Genomic DNA, 23,738 nt, shown 5'->3' with positions numbered 1-23,738 from the left:
AGAACTGTACAAAATACACACTAAACGATGCGAAAGAACCAACCCCGAAATTCGATAGTGGCGGAACAGTGAGCCATTTAACTCCCACTTTAAAGCCCCGTTTAACTCACCTCGGGTGATGCACAAGACGAGAAATAGGCGCAGAAAACTTTTTTTAAAAAAGGCACTAAACGATGCGAAAGTAACGATCTGGAAATTCGATAGTGTCGGAACAGTGGGTCATTTTCGTCACACCATGGAGGCTCATCTTGACACACTTCTAGTGACGAACAAAACGTGGAAATAGGGGCAAAACGTAACAAAACAGGCACTAGTCAATGCGAAAGGAAGGACCTCGAAATTCGGTAGTGACGGAGAAGTGGGTCATTTTCGTCACACTTTGGAAGCCCATTTTGACACACTTCTGGTGACGCACAAAACGTACAAAACAGGCACTAAACGATGCGAAAGAACCGACCCCGAAATTCGATAGTGGCGGAACAGTGAGCCATTTAACTCCCACTTTAAAGGCCTGTTTAACTCACTTCCGGTGACGCACAAGACGAGGAAGTAGGTACAGAAAATTTTTTTTAAAAAATAGGCACTAAACGATGCAAAAGAAACGACCTAGAAACTCGATAGTGTCGGAACAATGGGTCATTTTGGTCACACTTTGGAGGCCCATTTTGACAACTTCTGGTGACGCGCAAAACGTGGAAATGGGGGCACGAAGCAGCACGAAAATTCAGTAGTCGATGCAAAAGGAAGGACCTCGAAATTCGGTAGTGGCGGAGAAGTGGGTCATTTTCGTCCCACCTTCGAGGCCCATTTTGACCGTCTTCCAGTGACGCACAAAACGTCGAAATAGGTGCACAAAAGGGTACGCGGTGTGAAATTAACGACCTCGAAATTCGATAGTGGCGGAACAGTGGGTCATTTTCGTCCCATCTTGGAAGCCCATTTTGACCCACTTCTGGTGACACACAAAACGTGGAAATGGGGGCACGAAACAGCACGAAAATTCAGTAGTCGATGCAAAAGGAAGGACCTCGAAATTCGGTAGTGGCGGAGAAGTGGGTCATTTTCGTCCCACCTTCGAGGCCCATTTTGACCGTCTTCCAGTGACGCACAAAACGTCGAAATAGGCGCACAAAAGGATACGCGCTGTGAAATTAACGACCTCGAATTTCGATAGTAGCGGAACTCTTGGTCATATTCGTCCCATCTTGGAAGCCCATTTTGACCCACTTCTGATGACGCACAAAACGGAAGTAGACGCACAAAACGGCACTAAACGATGTGAAGGAAACGACCTCGAAATTCATTGGTGGCGGAAGAGCAATAATTTGTTCCGTCATATTTGTAGGCCCATTTTGACCCACTTCCGGTGATGCACAAAATGTGGGAATAGGCGCACAAAGCGACACAAAACACGCACAAAAGATGCAAACCAAAGTATCTCGAAATTCGTTGGTGGTGGAACAAGTTAATGACGCCGTGAGCACCAATATAAGTATATACTGTAGTTCTTACCAGGGGGCACGGTGGGTCAGTGGCAGAACGTTCACCTCCGGTGCTTGAGGTCCCTGGTTCGATCCCAGCTCGCGCAGTTTGGACTTTGTGGTGAACAAACACCGTGCTCGTGGATTTTCTCGGGGTTCTCCCGTTTCCTCCCACTTTCTTCATTTCATTCATTTCCCATCATCACCGTCTCCTTTAGCCTAACCGGGATAAGCGTGGGACGTAAAACTAAAGATTTCATATAATTTTTTGTAGTTCTTACCATCAAAGCTGAGAACTGCACGGTCCAATTTTTTAGCCAAAGTAGAAGCCCAACCGGAATAGTGATGTCAACCAGCCCGGCTCGGTTCAACTGAGCGTACAGCTTGAGCTGGCTTGGTTGGGATTACCCATCGACTGGGCTCAATTGAGCCAATGGCTTGAACCGGCTTGGTAAAGGCGAGTTATCGACTCGGCTCGATTGGAGCCAATGGCTCGAACCAGCTCCGTTGAAACGAGTCCATAGGCTGGGTTCGAGTTAGCTTAACTGAGCCAATGGCTCGAACCGGCTCGGTTGGGGTAAGCAATCAGCTCGGTTCGGTTCGGCTCGTGTGAGTCTTCGGCTCGAGCTGGTTCTGTTGGATGAGCTGTAGGCTCGGCTCACTTCGGCTCGATAAGTGAATGAGCTGTGAGCGAGCCGCTTGAGTCGTTGACAACCCTAAACCCGGGTCGAGCAGTTTTAAACATGTTTGGCTGGAGTCCCATAACTTCTAACAATTTTTGGCTCGAGCCCGAATACTTGCTCCTCCTGAACTCAAGCCAAGAACCTCGTGACCGATGTCCTTGCCTCCTGAAGATTTCTTGACTACCGAGATCGACAGTTAACTAATTTTTAGTATTCCGATACAAACCGCCTATATTCCATGTTTATACAGGTACACGGTGTTATAATAATAATTAGTTATAGTAGTAGTAGTAGTATCATTGATAATTATATTGTCTATGTAGGATACTTGAAGATAGTAATACTTGGAACTACACAAAGGATTTAGCTCGAATTGGCTCTACTCGACTCGAAACTCGATCCGGATCGAGTTTCGAGTCGAGTTGGGGGAAATTTTTCGAGCCGAGATGTCGAGTCGAACTCAAAGATGTCTGCTTCGAGTCGAGTCGAGTTTTAAAGAAAACTCGCTCGAACTCGCTCGTGCTCATTCCTATTGTATGCATGACTGGTATATAGAGTTCTTTCGAGGGGGATAGAACCATAAACATAATATATTTAAAAAATACTTAGTTTCACGGCTTTCTTCCCAGGGGGAAAAGGGATGGTAGGTATACAGCATTTCTTATAAGTACCTTATTTGAAATGTGTAAAACAGTAACAAGTTGACAATACAATATACACACATCTTCTTATCTTCAGTTTTAATTGCTGATTTCAATTGCAATTAACAATTACAATTAACAATTACAAGTTTCAATTGTCAATTGCAATTAACAATGAATGTTTCAATTGCACCCTTTGCAATTGACAATTAACAATTAAAAGTTTCAATTGCCTGGTGACCAATTAACAATTGACGAAAATTTAATTGCAAATTTTATGATTGAATTCAATTGCAATTGAAATTAATTGTCAATTACAAATTGAAATCAATTGCAATTGAAATCAATTGCAATTGATTTTCAGAGCAATTACTTTCAATTGATTGATCAATTGCAATTGATTTCAATTGATTTTGCCCAACACTGTGTGAAACCTCATAAATAAAATTATAATTGAATGATTTACAACTTAATATTTCTTTCTACTAACGTCTATAAAAACAGAAGTAACTTACCATCATATAATAATGGATTTCCATGTCGGAAAAATACAAGCGCAGGTTCCTTACTTGGATTGTAAAGCTTCACTAAAGCACTTGACTCTGCTTTCACAACCCATGCATTTAAATTATCCACAAGATCCTCTCGAAGTACTATTAATTCATTTTCTAAATTCTCACAGGGTTCACAATCTTTTTTAGCTGAAACGAGAAAAAATGATCATGAGAAAAATTCAAGTATTTAATACTAATATCGGTAGCAAATTTATAATGAACTTTTAAAAAAATAAATCTAATATCCCTGAAAACTTCAAGAATAAATTTTATTTTGCCTGCTTTGAATCTCCGAGAACTATTAATTATAACGTTAAGATTGTTTTCATCGGACTTGCGGTTAGCGTTCAAGTATACAGTGCGGGCATTGGCTAACAGTTAAGTGTTCTTGTTTCGTAATCGTGAGGTCTTAGCTCAAATCCGGAGTCTTGCACTCCTGACAGATTTTTCTAGTTTTCTTCGCTTCTTCTTTCTCTCCTCAACCATAGGTTGGTGAGCAACATAGAAATTAAAAAAAAAAAAAAAAAAAAAAAAGCTCTCCTTTGGGAGAGCTGTTTTATACTTTGATAAAGTCTCTGCTTCGTAGCTGCATCTAAATATTCTATCCTTGGTCTCCCTCTTCTTGGTTTTCCTCCTGCCTTTCCCTTTGTCAACACGATGATCCAATCGGAGTGCCGTATAAGATGGCCAAGCATGCTGTTTCTTCTTTTTCCTTTTATCTTCATGATCTGTCGTCCTTCGTTAGCTTCTTTCAGTACTTCTTGATTCCTTTCCTTTAGTATTCTGCGCGAACACCACATTTCAAATGCTTGCAGTTTGGATATTTCAGCTTTTCTCAATGTCCACGTCTCGGATCCGTAAAGCGCCACGTTCCACAGTAGGGTCTTAATAAACTGTTTTTGAACGTCCAATGACACATTTCTTGATGTTAGCAGTCCTCTTTCTCTATTGAATGCTTGTTTAACCTGCGCTATTCTGGAACTTACGTCTTTCTCACTTCTTCCGTCTAAGAATATTAGACTTCCTAAATAGGGGAACGTCTTAACATCTTCGATTTTCTCTCCCTCTAGCCATACGTTTGCCCCTTCCTGTCCTGCTCTTGTGTACTTGATCACTTTGGTTTTTTTCTTATTTATCTTCATTTAGCATGTTTTTCCAGTTGGTCGTTCAAGTTTGAAAGTGCTTCCTGCAAGACCTCTTCGTTCTCAGCTATCAGTGCTATGTCATCAGCAAACCTTATCTGTGCTGAAAACCTGGCCACTTACTTTTACACCTTTCTTGTTTTTGTCAAAGAAATTCTTCCATAGCCTCTTCTATATAGACATTGAACAGGAGAGGTGAAAGTCCACATCCTTGTCTTACTCCTTTACTTATTCTTGCTTCCTTCTGATCTCTAAGTGTTGTCTGATTCCTATAAAGTTGGTATATTATTCTTCTGTCTGTAATCCACTCTCAGATTCTTCAACGCTCTGAACATGATACTGCATTCCTCGCTTCTACAAGACGTATACCAGAATGGTACCTTTAAATATAGGCCCTGATTGACTTTCTTTCCCAGTACTATTCTTATTAGTTGATTCCCTTGTGAACTGGCTCTCCAATATAGTCTGGAAGTTTGCTAAATAAATAAATACATTAAATAAGAAAACAATGCGCGAGGAAATTATAAACCAGGACAATTATCATGCTTGAAGGTGAAACAATATCACTGTATCATTAAGTTTATTCACTAACATTCCTGTCACGGTTTCCAGTCATCTTCATTGTTTGATGTGGAATATAACGTGATCCGTTTCATCTCTCATTTCCATCCGATTTTCAAGGGCCGTTATAGGCAAAACAACGCTGATTGGTTGGATGGGATAGAGTTCAGTTTCAGCACTATTGTTACCTGAGACGTAGACCTACACCTTAACGAGGGATTCGAACCACATGAGCTCCCACCGGGAATCAAACTCAGGTCTCCCCTCCAAAGGTGTGTGCTAACCAAATATCCACGAGGACGCACTGAAATAGCAGTGTGTTTCCCTGGAAAATTAACAAGTTAGAGGGAGATTAACAATAGGTGTGCACGTCCTATAGGCAAACGTCAGAAATAGATATATTCTATATTAAATGTAAAGTTAATGGTAATCTTCAACGATAATTAAACTTAAATCGAAAATACCTTTGAACAAATAATGAAACTATAATCATTAATAGAACTTCAATGTTTGACAATTTTATTGAACATTTCTTTTCATTATTTTCTCACTTATGATTTCCGAATATTATGTTCTGAAAACTTGTTACGTGGATGAGCCCGTATTATCTTTCACTGTCAAAGTCTTACTATTTTCATTTCTAAAAGTTTTATTTGTGCGTTAGTTCGAATTTAATATCTTCTGGTCAGCACGAGGCTGCATATAGGATCTAAAGCTTTCTATTTTTACACTCTTTTCCAGCACCGAAGCTTATACGAGCTTCCACTGGGAATCAAACCCAAGTATTCCAAACAAAAGTCGAAAGCGCTCAAACAAACTGCTGTTTTGGTCTGACTTAGAAAATTCTGTTAATCTTTTTTTATTATTATATTATTATTATTATTATTATTTCAGATTTCAGAAGATTGGTTACAGAATTCCTCGTGATAAATAAACTACTTAATGAGATGTATTAACAGGTAGTCGCTACAGCCGTGCAATATTTCGATATATCGATCGATAGTTTCAAATATCGAAATATTGATATCGACATTTTTTCTGATTGATATTTTCAATCTAATACAGCATATAAAATGGAAGTGTACTTATGCAGGATCGCATTCTAGGAAACCGGCTGAATCAGTTAGATTGTTGGTTGGACTAGGGTTTAGTGACCCTTTCAGGATCAAGGATGTATGAGACGTGCTTACAATGTATATTTTTCTTATTTACTTTAGTAAGGACACTCCAAATTTACAAGAATACGAGGAGGTATCAACAAGTTCGTGCAATCACCAGAAGGTGACCAACTAGGAACCCTCTCGGACATGCATTTTATAGTTAGGTTATTGTATGGTAACCATTTCTGGAATCATTAGTTTTTTTTTTTCTTTTCTTTCTTTCTTCAGGTGTGATGATTGACAAGCCTGAGGCACGAAGCGCCATTAAGTTCCTCTATTTTCGGGGGAAATTAGCAAAGCAAATCCACGAAGAGATGAAAGAAGTCTCTATAAGATGGTGGAAACGGAAATTCCAAACTAGATGCATGACCACCGCGGACGCCTCTAGACCATCTTCTGATGATACTACCTTGACGGAGAAAGTTGAGAATATCATAATGGAAAACAGGATAACCATTGAAATCATTCATTATATGTACACCTTGTCTCAAAAAGGTTGAGCACATTCTTTATTGCCGTTTCGAGGCAAAAATTTTCTAAGTCCAACTTCGGGTATCTTCGGGAAAAGTAAACCAGGTTCGAACCTCGAAGCCAACCTTTGCAATCGGGAAAAATCTTGCAGATGTGTTTTTCTTCTTTTAAATATAATAAGACTTGTTACCAATTATATGTAAAAAGCAACATTGATTGAAATACTTAATCATACAATATTTCGAAACTTCGTATTATGTCAGCACATGCTTGTTTGTCATTTTGCTCTCCATACTTAATGGAACATTTAGATACGTAAACGAATCTTTCCATATGTAAAAGAATGGTTAAAGTTAAGATATAGAACATTATTCTCTCCTGAGTACTAAAATAAAAGTCAAAGTAGAACAAAAACAACGTTTGCAGTGGATATGAATGTAATTATTATCTTAAATACAGCTATATACCGCTAGAACTATTTTTCGAAAAGCGCTTGTGTTAGCTCACTGGTACGCCGATGGATTATAAATCGTAAGGCTGAGGGTTCGATTCCCATGTGGGCCAATGCTTCTTTTTTATGAAATTCTATTTTCTGCAATGCATGAAAAATTATATAAAATAATTACATTAAAATACGTCAGTTGTATATATATAACATATAATCATTGCAGAACATAGTGATTATTATGTTTAAAATATAACAGGTGTTCACAGTAGGTTGGTATTCTATGATATATATGAATGTTAAATACAAATTAAAAAAATAATATCATCGCAATGAATAAATTATGTAGTGTATTTATTTGCAGCTATTTGCCATCGGAAGTTACTTCTGAATTTTCTCTTTACAGCAAGTGATTTACGCTTTCTGAAAGGTAAAGAGACTATTCGGGTATAAACAGAAATTATTATACAAACTCCAATCTTCGTTACAGACACAAAACTCCCGATCCCCAAACCATGTAAACAGGAAATTTACGAACATGAAGTAATGTCTAAGAGACTTATTTATACTCGAGAAAGAAGGCAGAATAGGATTTCTTTCCAAAGGATTTCAGTTCAATAATCTGCAAGGCTTTTGTATATGGATGTGGTTCCTTTCTCTCCGCCTCTTATATATATATAAAGTAAAATCGATCGATATTAGTGTCGAATCCATAGTTCTCGTTGTTGCAGAAATTAATAATTACAACTCCGAAAGCAACTTACAGTCCAAATTTAACTCTCATCGTAAAGCTCCTTTGTGGTTAAGCGTATAGCGCACACGCTTTCGGTGTGGGAGACCCAGATTCGGCCCCCAGCGAGAGCTCATGTAGTTCGGATTCTACGTTAATTAGTAGGTCTACGTCTCATATAGCCTCACTGCTGACGGGACGTTAAACTCAAAATCAATTCAATCGATTCAACACCCATTATTATGGCGGACGATAAAGGATGAAAAATAAAATGTCTCTAGTGTCAAATCCATAGTTTGAGTTCGTGACACTATTACAAACACAATGTTATTGAATGCCACGTTTTGGTATGAGCGACTATGCCACCTGGATTTTGAATTTACAGGAGCAACATCGAAAGCATTGCTCACACAGCTCCAAATGTTTTGATGTATGTATACGTTTATATTCCAGCGAAACTCCGGAATGTCTGGAGCAACTTTTACCTAACATGGGAGACATATTACTTTCAATCTAAGAAAAAAAATATTGTGGAATTCAGATACCTCAAGGGATGGAAGTTGGGAGGAGTGACATGTAAAAATAGTGTAAAATGACTGATTGTAGAGTGTTATCCATTGTTTTCTGGGTCGTTGTTATGAGTAGTGAGGCACTCAATGGCGTTATATCCAAAGTCATCCCCATCTTCACAGGATGAGGGACTTGGAGATATGATTAATAAAATGTAAAAACTTACTTAAATATTTGTCGAAATAATAGTTTTCTGGGGTCGCGAAAGCGTTTCTAATAACTTTGGAATGTAGTTTGTAACCACTTCAAGATGGGCTCTTTAATCATATCAATTTCTCACCTTAAGAAGAAATTACCATCTCAACTCGTATATTTTTATCAAGGCTATTCGCAATCGAGAAAAAAATGTGTAGATGTATGTTTCGTCTTTTAAATGATATACTAAATGTAAAATCAGAGATTGAGTTGGTCGGTGGGTCAAACGGGGCAAGATTTGTGAGTGGGTCAGTGGATCGTAGATCAACAAGGTGTGACCCACTGCGAAACACCATCACTGTGACTCACACTAACCCATTGACCCACCAACCCGTTCTGCTCAGTGCCTTCTAGATAGCATTTTCTGAACACTGGCAAGTTTGTCTACGTTTTACTTTCAAGATCTCTATTTTTCTTCCTTTTTCATTTGGTTATAATGAAGAAAGAAGTTCAGGCTCTTTCGGATTTTGATATTTCCAGTTGTAACAATGGCAATAGGATTTACTACTTGGCTTTTGAGATGCAAGCTATGAGTTTTTAGAGGAGCTAACTACTGGAAAAAATTGGTTTAGTACAAATATAACCTCTTAAGTCAGTAAAGAGGACGGTGTGGATAATGGATCAAATTTAATGACGATGCATTTTAGTGGGTCGGAGTTCGTCACAATGGTTCAGAGTTTTTTATAGTTGGTGGTTTGTTCAGAGTGGGTCATGGTGGGTGAATGGTTCACGTTGGGTGTTGAGTCATTGTGGGTCACGATGTGTGCTGGGTCAGTATGTTGTGGATCAAGGCTTCATTGACCCACACCATCTCTGGTCAACATTGCACTCAAGAGGAGAGTTTCCGAAGGTGCGCGTCGGTGATTTTCTCAAATTTTGCACATAGATAGTACCCCACCAGAAAGCAATAAATCTCGAAACGGTTCACAGTACCATCTCACAGAACTCAAGATAGAGGGATTTGTTTGATTGGCTAAATTAAGACCTCAACAATTTATTCTTCTACAAGCGAGATTTTCTTCATCGTTTCCGTGGCGAAGTCAGAAGAATATGCGGCAAGTAAACTTAAGGTTGAAAGTTCGCGCCCACTTTGGGATACTTGCTTTTTCCCCTAGTGTTTTTTGCACTCACCTGAATATAAACAACTCAAGCATATGGGCGATTTAACATATTTTGGGGGAGGAATTTTGTGGTTCGTTGGCGTTTCGTCGAGTCTCTGCCGCTGGTGGTATAATTTTTAAAACCGAAGTGGGGCCACCACGGATCGTAGCTGCGGGATCCAACTTTTGGCGAAAGGCCGCCAGTTGCGCATCGGTGGTCCACTGACGCTTTCGGCATGGAGGCTTGTATCTGAAAACTAAGAGAATAAAGAAGCATGGTATCCATGAAGCCCGTTGACACTAATAAAAGTCTGAAACGATGAAACAGATGTCAACACCGGAAAAAATGTATTTTATAATTTGAAAGGTACCCCGTGTCGAGGAAAAAGATTTGCCCCAAGGTTCCCCGGAGGGTCCCAGGAGGGGTGCAACTCAAAATTTGAAAATGGCAAGGGGAATCAAGTAGTATGTCATTTAAGAGTATTACTAAATTTTTTTTTAAATGGTAGGAGTCTCGAGTCTTTATGCTAACTTGTGCAAAATAGCGAGCGTTCAAGATGGTAATAAATCCTTCATTGAAAACTCCGTGACCACCTCTACAAACGTGAAATTGTGAAACTACCCAGAAGAGGTAAAAGCTTGTCTTACCATTGCAAAAGTATAATGCACCAAGGTAAAACAAGAAGCGACCCATTATGGGCTTATTACATCACTAATATTAAATTCTACGTTCCACGATTGTGTCTTTAAGCTAAAGGACAGGGTGATTTCGAATTATGAAATTAATGGTAGAATACAGAATGGACCCACCACCAACTATGAACCACTCTGAACCATTGTGACCAACTCCGACCCACCAACGTAATCAACTCTGACCCATGATCCACGTCCTTCTCCCCACTGACTAAAGAGGTTACACTTGAAATAAAACAAGACTGTGAAATTTTCACTTATCGGAGTTTGAATTCCTATCGTCAATCGCTCAAGCACCGCTCTGTTACAATACCGGTGAATCTGACCTTTACGATATACAATGGTAAAGTGTTTCTCATCTTTCAAATTAAGATGAATTTAAATTTATCATATATAATTATTTCTTTCTTGGCTTACATATACATTTCAGTAGAAAACAGGATGAAATTTGAAAGTATCAAATCAAGATAAAATAGATCAACGTAAAAAAAAAAGAAAGAAAAACTAGTTTTCCATATAATTAAGCATGCCGTACTAATTTAAAATGCCCATGAAATTAGGCTTGGAATACAAATGTTACGTCAATTTTTCTCACAACTTTATGGTTTGATTGCCTTATGCTCTGAACGATCCATATATTAAACACCAGCTTCAGCAATTATTATAATAGAAAGCAGTGGGTATAAAATGCAAAGGACTGTAGTTTTCATTCCTCAATTAGTTTCTCAACTAATATCAATCGTTTTCGATAATGTTTACAACAAATCAACCCACTACCAATTTCCAATATATAGAAAATCCCCCCCCCCCTTCGCTCATAAAACACATTTTTAAAAATGCCAGGACACGTTCTGTTTATTTTTACTAAAGAGTTATATACTGAATTTCAGCTCTTTAAGTTGAACGGCTTGTAAGATACTCAGTTTCTCGAAAAATTCGGACACCTACTCCCTACTAAGTATATGTGTTATAATGAAAGTGATACGCGTATGATAACTTCCCAGTTGGGATTGGGGCCTGATTATATACCAAATGTCGTTTCATTTGACTTTGCAATTTGACCGTGATAATCACGCAGACATAGTTACTTTCAGTTTTTTATACTAGGTATAATAATTCATATATTACAGGTGATTCAATTTTTTTTTCCAGCAGTTAGCTCCTCTAAAAGCTCACAAGCTGTATCTCAAAATTGAACTCCTATTGCTATTGCCACTCTTACAATTGCAAATATCAAAATTCAAAAATGCCTGAGCTTTTTTCATTAGAAACAAATGAAAAAAGAAGAAAAATGGAGATCTTGAAAGTAAAATGTAGACAAGCTCACCAGTGTTCAGAAGATGCTGTCTACAATGTGCTGAACAGAATGGGGCGGTGGGTAGTTGGGGGTCGTTTCGTCCAAAGATATTTCGTCCAAAGGATTTTCGTCCAGAGACATTTAGTCCAAACACATTTGGTCCAGGGACATTTGGTCCAAAGGTCAATTTGTCCAAAGAACATTTTGTCCAAAAGACAATTGGTCCAAAGGACATTTCGTCCAAAAGACAATTGGTCCAAAGGACATTTCGTCCAAAAGACAATTGATCCAAAGGACATTTGGTCCAAAAGACATTTGGTCCAAAAGACATTTGGTCCAAAGGACATTTTGTCCAAAACACAATTGGTTCAAAGAACATTTCGCCCAAAAGACATTTCGTCCAAAGGACATTTCGTCCAAAAGATAATCGGTCCAAAGGACATTTCGTCCAAAACACAATTGGTCCAAAAGACATTTGGTCCAAAGGACATTTCGTCCAAAACACAATTGGTCCAAAAGATATTTGGTCCAAAGGACATTTCGTCCAAAAGACAATTGATCCAAGGGACATTTCGTCCAGGGATGTTTAGTTCAAAGCACATTTCGTCCAAAGAACATTTAGTCCGGTAACGCTTGGGGGTCAAGGGTTTCCTTCTCTTAGAAGAGTAAAAGTGATGCATATAACATTATGACTCACAAGTAATACCTCCCAAGTGTAACACTCCAATTTTGAAAAAAATAGGCAGGTAGATACTACACATAAAATAAACGAATACGTGTTTTTCTGCGGAAAAATGGTTTTTGGGGGGGCAAAAACCCCTACTCAAAATTTTGAAAGTTGACGCCCGAAAGGCAAGAAGAAGTGGACCGAAGTGAACGAAATTGTGCACAGATATTGCAGACATAAAATGAGGGAATACGTGTTTCGTATTTTCCTGGAAAAAATGGTTACGTGGGGCACAGACCCCTCCAAACCTTTGACCACGAAATATCAAAAGTACTTATAATTGTATGTCAGATGTATGTAAAGAACATGAAGAATTGCAACGAAACTTTGAGTAGGGACAATACGCAAAAAATAAATAAATACGTTTTTTATTTTCTGTGGAAGAACGGTTTTAGGGGGCAAAAGCCCCCATCCAAAAGTTTGAAACTTGAGGCCCGAAAGGTCACAACAAATGAACCAAAGTGAATGAAATTGTGCAGAGATATTGTAGACATAAAATAAGGGAATACTGGTTTCGTATTTTCCTGAAAAAAGAAAAAGGTTTGGGTGGGACACAGACCCCTACAAAACTTTGATCCTGAAATATCAAAAGTGCGAATAACAGTATGTCAGAAGTGCTTAAAGGACATGAAGAATTGGAACGACAAATTGGAACGACATTACGCAAAAAATAAACGAATGCGAGTTTATTTTCTGAGGAAAAACGGTTTTAAGGACAAAATCCCCCACCTAAAATTTTGAAATTTGAGGCCTAAAAGGCAAGAAGAAGTGTACAGAGTTGAATGGAACTGTGAACAGATATTGTAGACGTAAATTAAGGTAATTGGGTTTCGTATTTTCCTTAAAAAAAAAAAAAAAAAAAAAAAAGCGGTTGCGTATATCACGGACCTTTTAAACTGTTGATTACGAAATGTCAAAAGTGCAAATAATTATACCTCAGAGGTTCTTAAGGAGTATGGAGAATTGCAACGAAACCTCGTATAGGGACAATTCGCAAAACAATAAACGAAACGTGTTTTAATTTGTGCGGAAAACACTGTTGGGGCCTAGGCCTCCTCCGGAAAAAAAGTAAATATTACTGTAATAGCGCAGGAAGTAGTGGACCAAAGCAAATGCAATTGTGGGTAGACATTTTAGAGACCCTATGTAAAGTAAGGTGTAAGAATGTATTTCACACATGTGTATTTTTCTATTCTCAGTATTTCTTCAAAGATACTTGACACATAATTTTTCACTTTTCTAACACAAGGGTTTGAATAACTAATATTTAGCTTACTCAAATTTAAACTCCATTAATTTTAGTTACCGGTACTTATTTTAGAACTATTTCATTCACAACATGAAAATTTTAGATGTCATGTTAGCAGTTATTACAGCAACATACTTCACACTGCAACCTTTCCCTCACTCCTGTTGTTCGGCCATATTGTTTTCAGGCGTTTACGTTTTTCTGAATATCTCAGCATTATTTGTTCTATCGAAATGAAAATTGCGGAATAAATCTCTATTTCAAATTTCCTTTAGAAATAAGAAGCTACTGAGTCATAATGTTATATGAATCACTTTTACTCTTCTAATAGAAAAAAAACCCTTGACCCCAAAGCGTTACCGGACCAAATGTTCTTTGGACGAAATGTGCTTTGAACTAAACATCCCTGGACGAAATGTCCTTTGGACCAATTGTCTTTTGGACGAAATGTCCTTTGGACCAATTGTATTTTGAACGAAATGCAATTTGAACCAATTCTCCTTTGGACGAAATGTTCTTTAGACCAATTGTCTTTTGGACGAAATGTCATTTGGACGAATTGCCTTTTGGACCAAATGTCTTTGGATTAAATGTCTCTGGACGAAATGTTCTTTGGACGAAATATTTTTGGACTAAAAGGATGGCCACCCGGTGCGCCCGTGTGAGTCACGGTGAGTGGTGTTTCGCAGTAGGTCACGTCCTTTTGACCCACGATCCACTGACCCACTCACAAATCTTGACCCATTTCACCCACTTACCAACCGACCCACTGACCCACTCCATCTTTGATTTTAACATGTCTTGTTTCATTTAAAAGACGAGACTCGGGTTCGATTCCCGGCGGGAGCTCATGTGGTTCAGATTCCACGTTAATCAGTAGGTCCACGTCTCATATAGCCTCGCTGCTGAACGGGACACTAAACTAAAATCAACTCAACAACTCAACTCTCCTTATTAGATGTGCTGGGGGATTTCACTCCTACTGGAAGTTGAACTTAAACTTAAAGGTCATCAGAACTGCTCCCAATGAACTTGGCGGCCACGAAAGATATGGGTTGTACTGTATACTAACATTGGTCATTTTCAATTATTTCTACATGTCGCAAATTTCACAAACTCCTTCATTGTGTTAATGAGGGCTTAACTCACATGGCATCTGAAGTGCCACTCTTTATCTAAGAGACCCCCAAAATTATAGATTCGACACTAATGTAGGTCTTTTTTTATAATTTTGATGTCAGCCTCTTTCATTCCTCCTAGGACAGCAAACGGATACCGCCACCGCTAGGACTAAATTTGGTCTTAAATCGCATTAAAATTTCTACCAATTAATTTAGCGAACAGTGCTGCATTTTGAAGCTCGGCGTGCCTACGCACGTTTGCTCTCGGCGCTCCCAATAACTACATATTTCTCCGCCCCTTGATCCCTAACTTACAAATAGAACTTAATTCGAATATGCTTAATTAGTGAATTTATTGCAGTTAAATACCACTCACTAGATGCTACAGTTACAACTACGTAACAAAAAATAAATGGGAAACATGTTCTGAATTTTTCTCAGATTTCTTACGCTATCATTAAATATATTAGAATAGTAAAAGAGGATTGCTCATGAAATAGTATATTTGCTCTCGATTTTTAAAACTTTTTCATACGAAAAAAATTAAAATTTTAAACTTTGCGCTCTTCAAATATGTTGCCTCTAGGCACTGGCCTAGTTGGACTAATGGGAAATGCGGCACTGAAAACTTACCCTTCGACTCTAATATCGGTTGATTTTGATATTTTTTTTGTCGCTATGTAACCACCCTGGATGCTAATGGGAGCTTAATTGGACTTGAATTGAAAGTAGAACTGTTTTCCTAAGCGACCACTAAACTATGGATTCGATACTAATATCGATCCTTTTCTAGCATTTTTAATATGTATCCCGACAGTATTCTTTTCCAGATTGTAAGAAATATGGTTAAAATTGCTATGTCGAAACACACACATACATCCACTTTCATATATATAAATACAGAGTGAGCGAGCGAGAAAGTGAGAGAGAGCGACCAAAGGCATCACCACTTCCACATTGCAAAAGCATATCTCAGGTATTGAATTGAAAATCTATGTAAAGACCTTCTGCTGTGGCATGCTTCATAAGGAAAATTCCAGTCTGCTCACGTGACCTTTGGGGTTCATGAATTTCTTGCGAGCGTTCCGACTTTGGATTCTCTGTTTATACCCTCTTTTTATGCCTCGGATAATTTTTCAAGAATATCAATGACATGCTGTAATACGAATGTTGAGAAGTAACCTCTATATGACAAATAGCTGCAAATAAATACACTACATAATTTATTTATTGCGATGTTATTATTTTCTTAATTTGTATTTAACATTCACATATATCGTAGAATACCAACGTAGTGTGAACACCTGTTATATTTTAAACATAATAATCACTATGTTCTGCAATGATTATATGCTATATATATACAACTGACGTATTTTAATGTAATTATTTTATATAATTTTTCATGCATTGGGGAAAATAGAATTTCATAAAAGGAAGCATTGGCCCACATGGGAATCGAACCCTCAACCTTACGACTTGAAAGCCAACGGCGTACCACTGAGCTAACACAAGCGCTTTTCGAGAAATAGTTCTAGTGGTATATACGGGTATTTAAGATAATAATTACATTCATATCCATTGCAAATGCTGTTTTTGTTCTACTTTAACTTTTGTTTTAGTACTCAGGAGAGAATGATGTTCTATATCTTAACTTTAACCATTCTTTTACATATGGAAAGATTCGTTTACGTATCTAAATGTTCCATTAAGTATGGAGAGTAAAATGACAAACAAGCATGTGCTGACATAATACAAAGTTTCGAAATATTGTATGATTAAGTATTTCAATCAATGTTGCTTTTTACATATAATTGGTAACAAGTCTTATTATATTTAAAAGAAGAAAACACATCTGCAAGATTTTTCCCGATTGCAAAGGTTGGCTTCGAGGTTCGAACCTGGTTTACTTTTTCCCGAAGATACCCGAAGTTGGACTTAGAAATTTTTTGCCTCGAAACAGCAATAAAGAATGCGCTCAACCTTTTTGAGACAAGGTGTACAATAGTATGAGTCTGTCTGGAATATCATTCACAACGAACTGGATCTTCAGAAAGTGTCAGCACGGTGAATACCACAACTGCTCACAACTTTCCAAAAGAGAAATCGCTATGAGGTGGATGAATAGGGCAATGGATGAAAATTGGGTATCCCTCCTCCTCCATTTCTAAAAAGGCACGAATGCAGAAGTCTGCCGAAAAGGTGATGTTTTCCGTTTTCTTGGTCTGTGAAGGGGTCATCATGACAGATTACCTACCACAGGGGTCAAACTATTAGTAGTACATATTATTCGCATCTCCTGACTAAGTTACTAGAGGAACAGAAGAAACGTCGTGGATTGTTACAAAAGGGGTGCTGCTGTTGGTAGACAATGCACCAGCTTATTCCGTACATGCATCCATAATAAAGGCAGTGGAATTAAGATCCATTCCCATACTCACCGGGTTTAGTACTAAGTAACTTCTTCTTTCTCTTCTCAGAAATGAAGCGTCCACTCAGAGGATGTGGATGCAGTTTTGACACTAGGGATGGCGCCATTTCTGAAGTTGAACTGTGGTTTCAAAGCCAAACTGCAGACTTTTACAAAACGGGTTTACAAAGTAAAGAACCGCTGGCAAAAGTGTGTCGCTAGGCACAGTGAGAAGGACTAATATTATTATAATGTCAAAGTTCTCCAGAGTGGATTTCTTAAAAGGTGATTGCACGAACCTTTTGATATCTCCTCGTATACATAAAGTCAGCAGGTGCTTCTTGCTCGGTCGCAGTAATCCTTCCAGTAGCGAGACTATATGAGACGTGGGCTTACAGCTTAACGTGGAATCCAAATGACGAGCTCCTGCCGAGAATCGAGCCCCAATCTCTAACGCCAAAGGCACGTACGCTAACCGCTTAGGCACGAGACAACTCTACAAAATCAGCAAGATAAGCTTTGGAGGCCCTATATATGTGTATCTTTCTCTCCACAACACAGAGAGAATAACATCTTCTCTCTTTGTATTTCTCTCTATCATTATTATTATTATTATTATTTCATATTTAGAATTCTCAATAGATATCAAATTGCCGCAATGGCCCACGCCCATTGAAAACCATCTACGTAATAAGATGTGATACTTATTTAAGCATTTTTCGAAGTAAAAGCTTTTAAAAAAGTCAAATCTTCAATTCCCTGTTTCTTCGTTTCTACTCATTTGAAATTCGTCATATTATGATCATAGTACTCGACACTAAAGTACTTTGGATGTGCTTGTCTCATCTGCGTTATTACTGCTGTACAGACCATCAAAGTTTGGATGTTTCTGATACTGTAGCGTCCTTATTTTGCACCAGTGAATAACAAATGTGATATGTTTTCGTTTAAGATCTAGATCTGAAATATGCAATATCCTGATGTAGCGCCATTTGAAAAAATTACAAATTTATGTTAGTTTGACAACACTGTTAACCTGGTAGTATAACAGAATATATCAAAGAATATTCTCCTCTCGGTGTTTGTATTGGTATGAAATTTCAGCGCTTTGTCCCTATTAGTTTAAAAGAGAGCGTACGTATAAAGTAAAATGGTCCATCCTGCACAGTATCATTTTGCAAAAATTTTGAACCGTTGTAAATCTTGTAAAGTGATCTTGGAAAATCAAATATGTAAGATCACACATTGAAATCATGTAGTACTTTAAGTTAGGAGCAAAAGACAGACTGCAGGATATTGAATAAAGACTAAAAAATAAATAACTATCTATATATTAAAATGCTAGTTTTAAATGTTTGTAATCAAGAAAAGTTTAAATGTTTGTGGACGTTTATACGTTTGTGGCCAATTTTTTGACAATGAGATATCGGGAACCACAAGTTCTAGAAAGATGCCGTTTTCACTGATCGATTGCAAATCTTGCGTAGATTGTTCACTTCTGAGTAGGAATATACTGGCAGTATTGAAATTTTAAAAAGCATCATATCCTGAGAGTTATACATTACAACACTACACATTTGTATAGCGGGTTAGCATATCTCTCCGGAGTTTGTTTCATGGCCAAATAATAACGAAAAACGAAGGATAATCATTTCTCCACTCTCCGATGCATCTTTATTGTTTAGAGGTTTTGCCCAATGAACACCACAAATCAATTGACATAATTAATCGTGTGTGTGTAATGTATTTGCTTAATGCTGTATGCAAGAAGAAAGAAAACACTGATCATACATGAAAAAGAAACTGCAACCGGAAGTAGGCTCACATTTTGCAAGCGGTGCGAAGTATTGAAAAAAAAAACGAAAAATCTTCCCTTTGTGATGCCCCTTGCCGATTTTTATCAAGACGTCCTTCACTTGTGTCTGTAAAGGGTCATGTATAGATGATGTGAAGAATAAAAAGATTGATGCTCATATGTGAATGATGTGCTATATAGAGAGCTCAGGTTCAGCTAGTAGTAAAACAAAACTTTTGGAAACAATGCTTTTATAAAATGTACTAATTCTTTTTAAATGGGGTAAAATAAAGAAATGGGACTAAGACTAAAAGCATTGGGTGAAATTTAATGTTTTATCCATAAAAGCTTTAGTCCTTAATTTCAGAAATAGCATCCAAGCTTAGTTTCATTTTTTCATTTTACCCCACAAAGAATACAAGCATTGGATATAATGTAATGTTTTATTCATAAAAACTCTAGCCTTCAACCTTAAGAAGAGAGTCTTAAAGCATTTAGTTTTAATAACATTTCCAATTTTTTTCCCACCAAAAAATATTTTCTTCTTTGTAGTACATTTTATAAAAGTTTTACATGATTTTTTTTCGGTTATATCATTAAAACACTATGTGCTTCGTACTGAATTTTTTTTTAATGGCTAGACATGTTATCTCCAACAGATGTGAAACAATAGTATCAAGAATTCCGATCTCTACTTAGGTTACCCTGTCAAGTATTAAATACCAAGATTCAGTTATCATTAAAGATAAGTGTCTCGCTTCATACATGGTTATCACTTCACATATAGTTATCATACGATGAAAAGTTAATAACAAAATGCAGTAACCGAATTTGTTCATACCAATTAATCATACGCTGGTAGCAAATATTTGATTTATTTCACTCAAATTGTCTTCCGAGCTCCCTCGGGGTAAATGATTAAAGAGATAATCACCCATGCGGGGAACAGGATTCGATTCGCGGTAGGAGCTCATGTGGTTGAAAAAAATAAAAAAAACAAACAAACAAACATTAAAAACAGTTTCACGTAACCTAGTGCTGAGACAGGATGCTATACACCAAGACAGCCAATATACAGTGACCCGTCAAATTCTTATCAAAGGCCGAATTTTTATAACCCATATATCGTACATTTACTATGTAAATATTATACTGACCTTATGGTTACGTGTTCGTAATTTTAAAAAAAATTCGACAAGTGCAACCGTAGTATTAAGAGAATAAATTTTGAAAATAAGCAACATATAACAAGATGGTTAGTACAAAATTGATTTAAAAATGAGTTCACCGTGTATAATTTCTAATTATGCTATATTCAACAAAACTAGTGTGGAAAGCACTAACAAGCAGAACCGAATTAGACTACGATATAATATAATCAGCACCCCAGGTGTACCAACCATGGCCTCTTCGATAAGTCTATTCTTCGGAAAGCCTGGACAATCCCTAGAATAATCACTCTTACAGTTAATATAATAGAACTTAGTCACTTTACAGGACTCCGTACCGTGACTTTTCTAGCCGTCGTTCGCACAAATAACGCACGTTGCATCACAGCCCATGCTAGTGTGATCGAAACTGGCACCACTTAACGCATCGAAGAGGAATGAGATTGTAAAAGCACACTTTTAAACGATAATATCCCGTCTTCACGAATTCCGGGAACGTAGACAGACCAAAAGTAAAGATCGAGAACTGAGTTGGGACCAATTCTTACTTTTGATTCGTAATACCTCAACGACATGATGGTCAGCTAACTCCAACATGTCGGTGAACATTTTCGTTATGGAATAGGATGAGTGTATGCAGTTTATTTGTAAGCCTAAAAATCACTACCATAACGGTGAAAATAAAGGGCAAATAACAAAACCTGATAATATTTCCTTCAGTGTTGCAGGCTAAAGAATGAAAAAATTGTGAAATTTCAGTGTTGGCATTTGAAGGATGAGACCTTTGTTTAGAAAGCGATGAAATTTCGAAGTAGTTCATTGACCTGTAGGAACAGTAATCAAGTTTACTTGTATCGCAACATTGATTTTTTTTTTAAGTGGTAGAGCGTTCACTTCTGGTAGTCCCGGGTTCGATCCCAGCCCCCGCGAAGTGAACTTCGTAGTGGACAAACACCGTGTGCGTGGGTTTCCTTGGGATTCTCCCGTTTCCACCCACTTTCTTCATTCCACCATTTCATTCATTATTCATCATCACCGTCTCCTTTAGCCTAACCGGCAAAATCGTGGGACGTAAAACTCAAATATTTATTTTTCTTTCCCCAAGCAACTTAGTTCAAGTACGTTAAACAGCGTCCACTATTGCACCTTTGGTAAACCTCTGTTCCAATTAGGGCAAATTTTTACTTTGACTCCAACTGTGACTTCTGTTAAGAATTATACTATAAGTACAAGGGCCACAATGTTACTAAACCTATAAGAACCGATTAAAGTCACAGTTGGAGTCAAAGTAAAGACTTGCCCCAATTAGTATTAAACTCAAGTTCCCGTACACCCAGTGTAACGAAACAAATCCCTTCGTACATATGTGACAAGTAAAAAAGAAGAAAAAGAAATGCTCAAACAAGATAACGGCTTTCATAGCGTAAGGGGTCGATTTGGTGTAGGTGCTGAATAGTCCATCATATTCAAAACATATTTTACTTTTCTTGCTTCAAATGAAAAATTATTCTACACAGTCCAACGTGATTTTATGTGATATTAAGTGCTTTCGCACTTCGTTTACCCGCATACCCTCTGTCGCTGATGCGCCCGCTTCCTACAGATGCGTTCTTGCTGACTCGGTTAGCGTTCTTGCTAGCACAAGTTAGTTTGTTTCTGCACAGTCGTTTCTGTGGCGTTCATCAGGACACGCATTTATATTCGTAACGGGAAGCACACCAGTTTGCACGAATATTATAAAACAGTACGCAATTATTTGGATATGGGCCAGGATAAGGAGTATGTTGAGTACAAGGGGTCCAGGAGCACGTAAAAAACAGAAAATTTACAGGAGAAATTAATGATGCAAGTACTTACACGTAACACAACGTAACCAAATCTAACCTAATATTAGTAGAAATAAGCGAAATTCTATCATTTTTTGGAAAATTATGCGGGACCCCTACACTAATATAACAAACTAAACTAAACTAACCGAATGTGAACAGAAATTACCAAAATTGTAACATTTTTTAGAGAAAAGAACTGGATCCCTTCTGCTAAACATAGGCCCAGGACAAGGACAAGTCCAGAACATCTTAAGGGAGTCATTTGAAGCAAGAAAAGTGAAAGCACAATTATTTTGAACTTGACAGAATATTCAGTACATCTGGCTTCATTCTTAACCTGTATGCAGACGTGTTACAGCAGAACACACTTATCTCTGATACTACAATATGATATTGTTATCTATACTTACAAAATAACACAACAACATGCTTTTCATTCTTAATCAGGTTCAATAATTCATCGTCACTGACTGTTTCCAACGATGCACTTTCACTGTCTTTGATATATACTAAAAATATGAAAATTATAATTTTACTTATTTGCAAATTCATTTTCGTAAACTTAAACTTCTGTTTATAGACAACCAGTATTGCATTGCACACAATACTTCAGTTATATATTTTACAAATAAACCTGCAACAAGTGCCCGCTTAGAAAGTGAATACACATTTATACAGCGACAAGCATCAGACGACGAATGCATTCACTCTCCTCCCCTCTTTGCCTCTCCAGTCACATTCACTCTCGGCGCATTCATTCAATTCAGTTTGTTCTACCACATCAAATAATAAAGCACAAGGAATTACGCGTTGACTTTCTTGCATTTTCAGCCTTCCCTCTTATCGACAAATGAAGCAATGGTCATCGACTGCAATATTACTGAATTGGTCAGGCATTATAATTTCAATTGAAATTGCCAGAATCAAATAGTTTGTGATTATTTTGTAGAAATATTCTCTGGGCATTTTAAATGCCAAGTTTTGCCATCACTTTAAGTCTAGTGTCTACCTCATGCGGCTTTAATACACGGGGTACTGCATTTGATTCCCGGTGGAAGAGCATTGAACGCGTCGGATTCCATCTTAAACTGTGAATCCACGTCTCACATAAACTTAGTGTTGAAAAGAGACACTTAGCGTGTTTGCACACGTTACCGATAAAATCGGAGGAAGCCCCGATAATATCGGTGTCGGTGTCGGCGTACTTTGCACACGTCGCCGACAATATCGGTGGAAGCCCCGACAATATCGTTGCCGGTGATGAGCGAAGTAAGCGACACACAAAAAATCTTCTCCATATATGAAAACAAATTTTAAAAAATAATAATTGGGAAAATTATTTTTTAAAACAAGGACTACAAAAACTGTTCTGAAGAGGTGTGGAGGACGGTACAAAATTTAGATTAAATAGTCATATGCCTAAACATGTTTAGATTTAACAGTGCCGTTCTAAATAGGTGCTGTAAACATATTAATTTCGTTTCGATGAGAATTGATGCTGCTGTACATTGCAAACTATATTAGTTTTAATTTTTGTTGGAACACTGTTACATATTGTATGTATATTATTTTGTTTTCCATGCAATTAACATTAATGTCATAGTAGATTAAATGATAAGATTCCAATTAGTAATTCTGTTTTACATTGCTCCATACATACACTGGCGTAAATCCCGGGGGGATGAAGGGGACATGTCCCCTCCAATCTTGGAACT

At 37.6% G+C, this 23,738-nt stretch overlaps 1 protein-coding gene across 1 annotated transcript in view; it reads right to left on the bottom strand.

The window, feature by feature from the left end:
• Positions 1–23,074, bottom strand: part of LOC145678704 (uncharacterized) — a 41,490-nt gene extending 18,416 nt beyond the window's left edge. Inside the window, exons 1-2 of the mRNA XM_081749132.1 lie at positions 22,434–23,074; positions 3,321–3,506 (exon numbers count right to left, since the gene is read on the bottom strand). Coding sequence (XP_081605258.1) covers positions 3,321–3,506; positions 22,434–22,575 — 328 coding nt within the window. The 5' untranslated portion in view covers positions 22,576–23,074. The remainder of the gene's footprint in view (positions 1–3,320; positions 3,507–22,433) is intronic.
• Between the last annotated feature and the right edge of the window lie 664 nt (positions 23,075–23,738).

Source organism: Thermobia domestica, chromosome 2 (assembly GCF_964235325.1).
Source record: "Thermobia domestica chromosome 2, izTheDome1.hap1.1, whole genome shotgun sequence".
NCBI lineage: Eukaryota > Metazoa > Arthropoda > Insecta > Zygentoma > Lepismatidae > Thermobia > Thermobia domestica.
The sequence above is the reverse complement of the archived record's forward strand: the minus strand, read 5'-3'. Positions and strand labels throughout refer to the sequence as shown.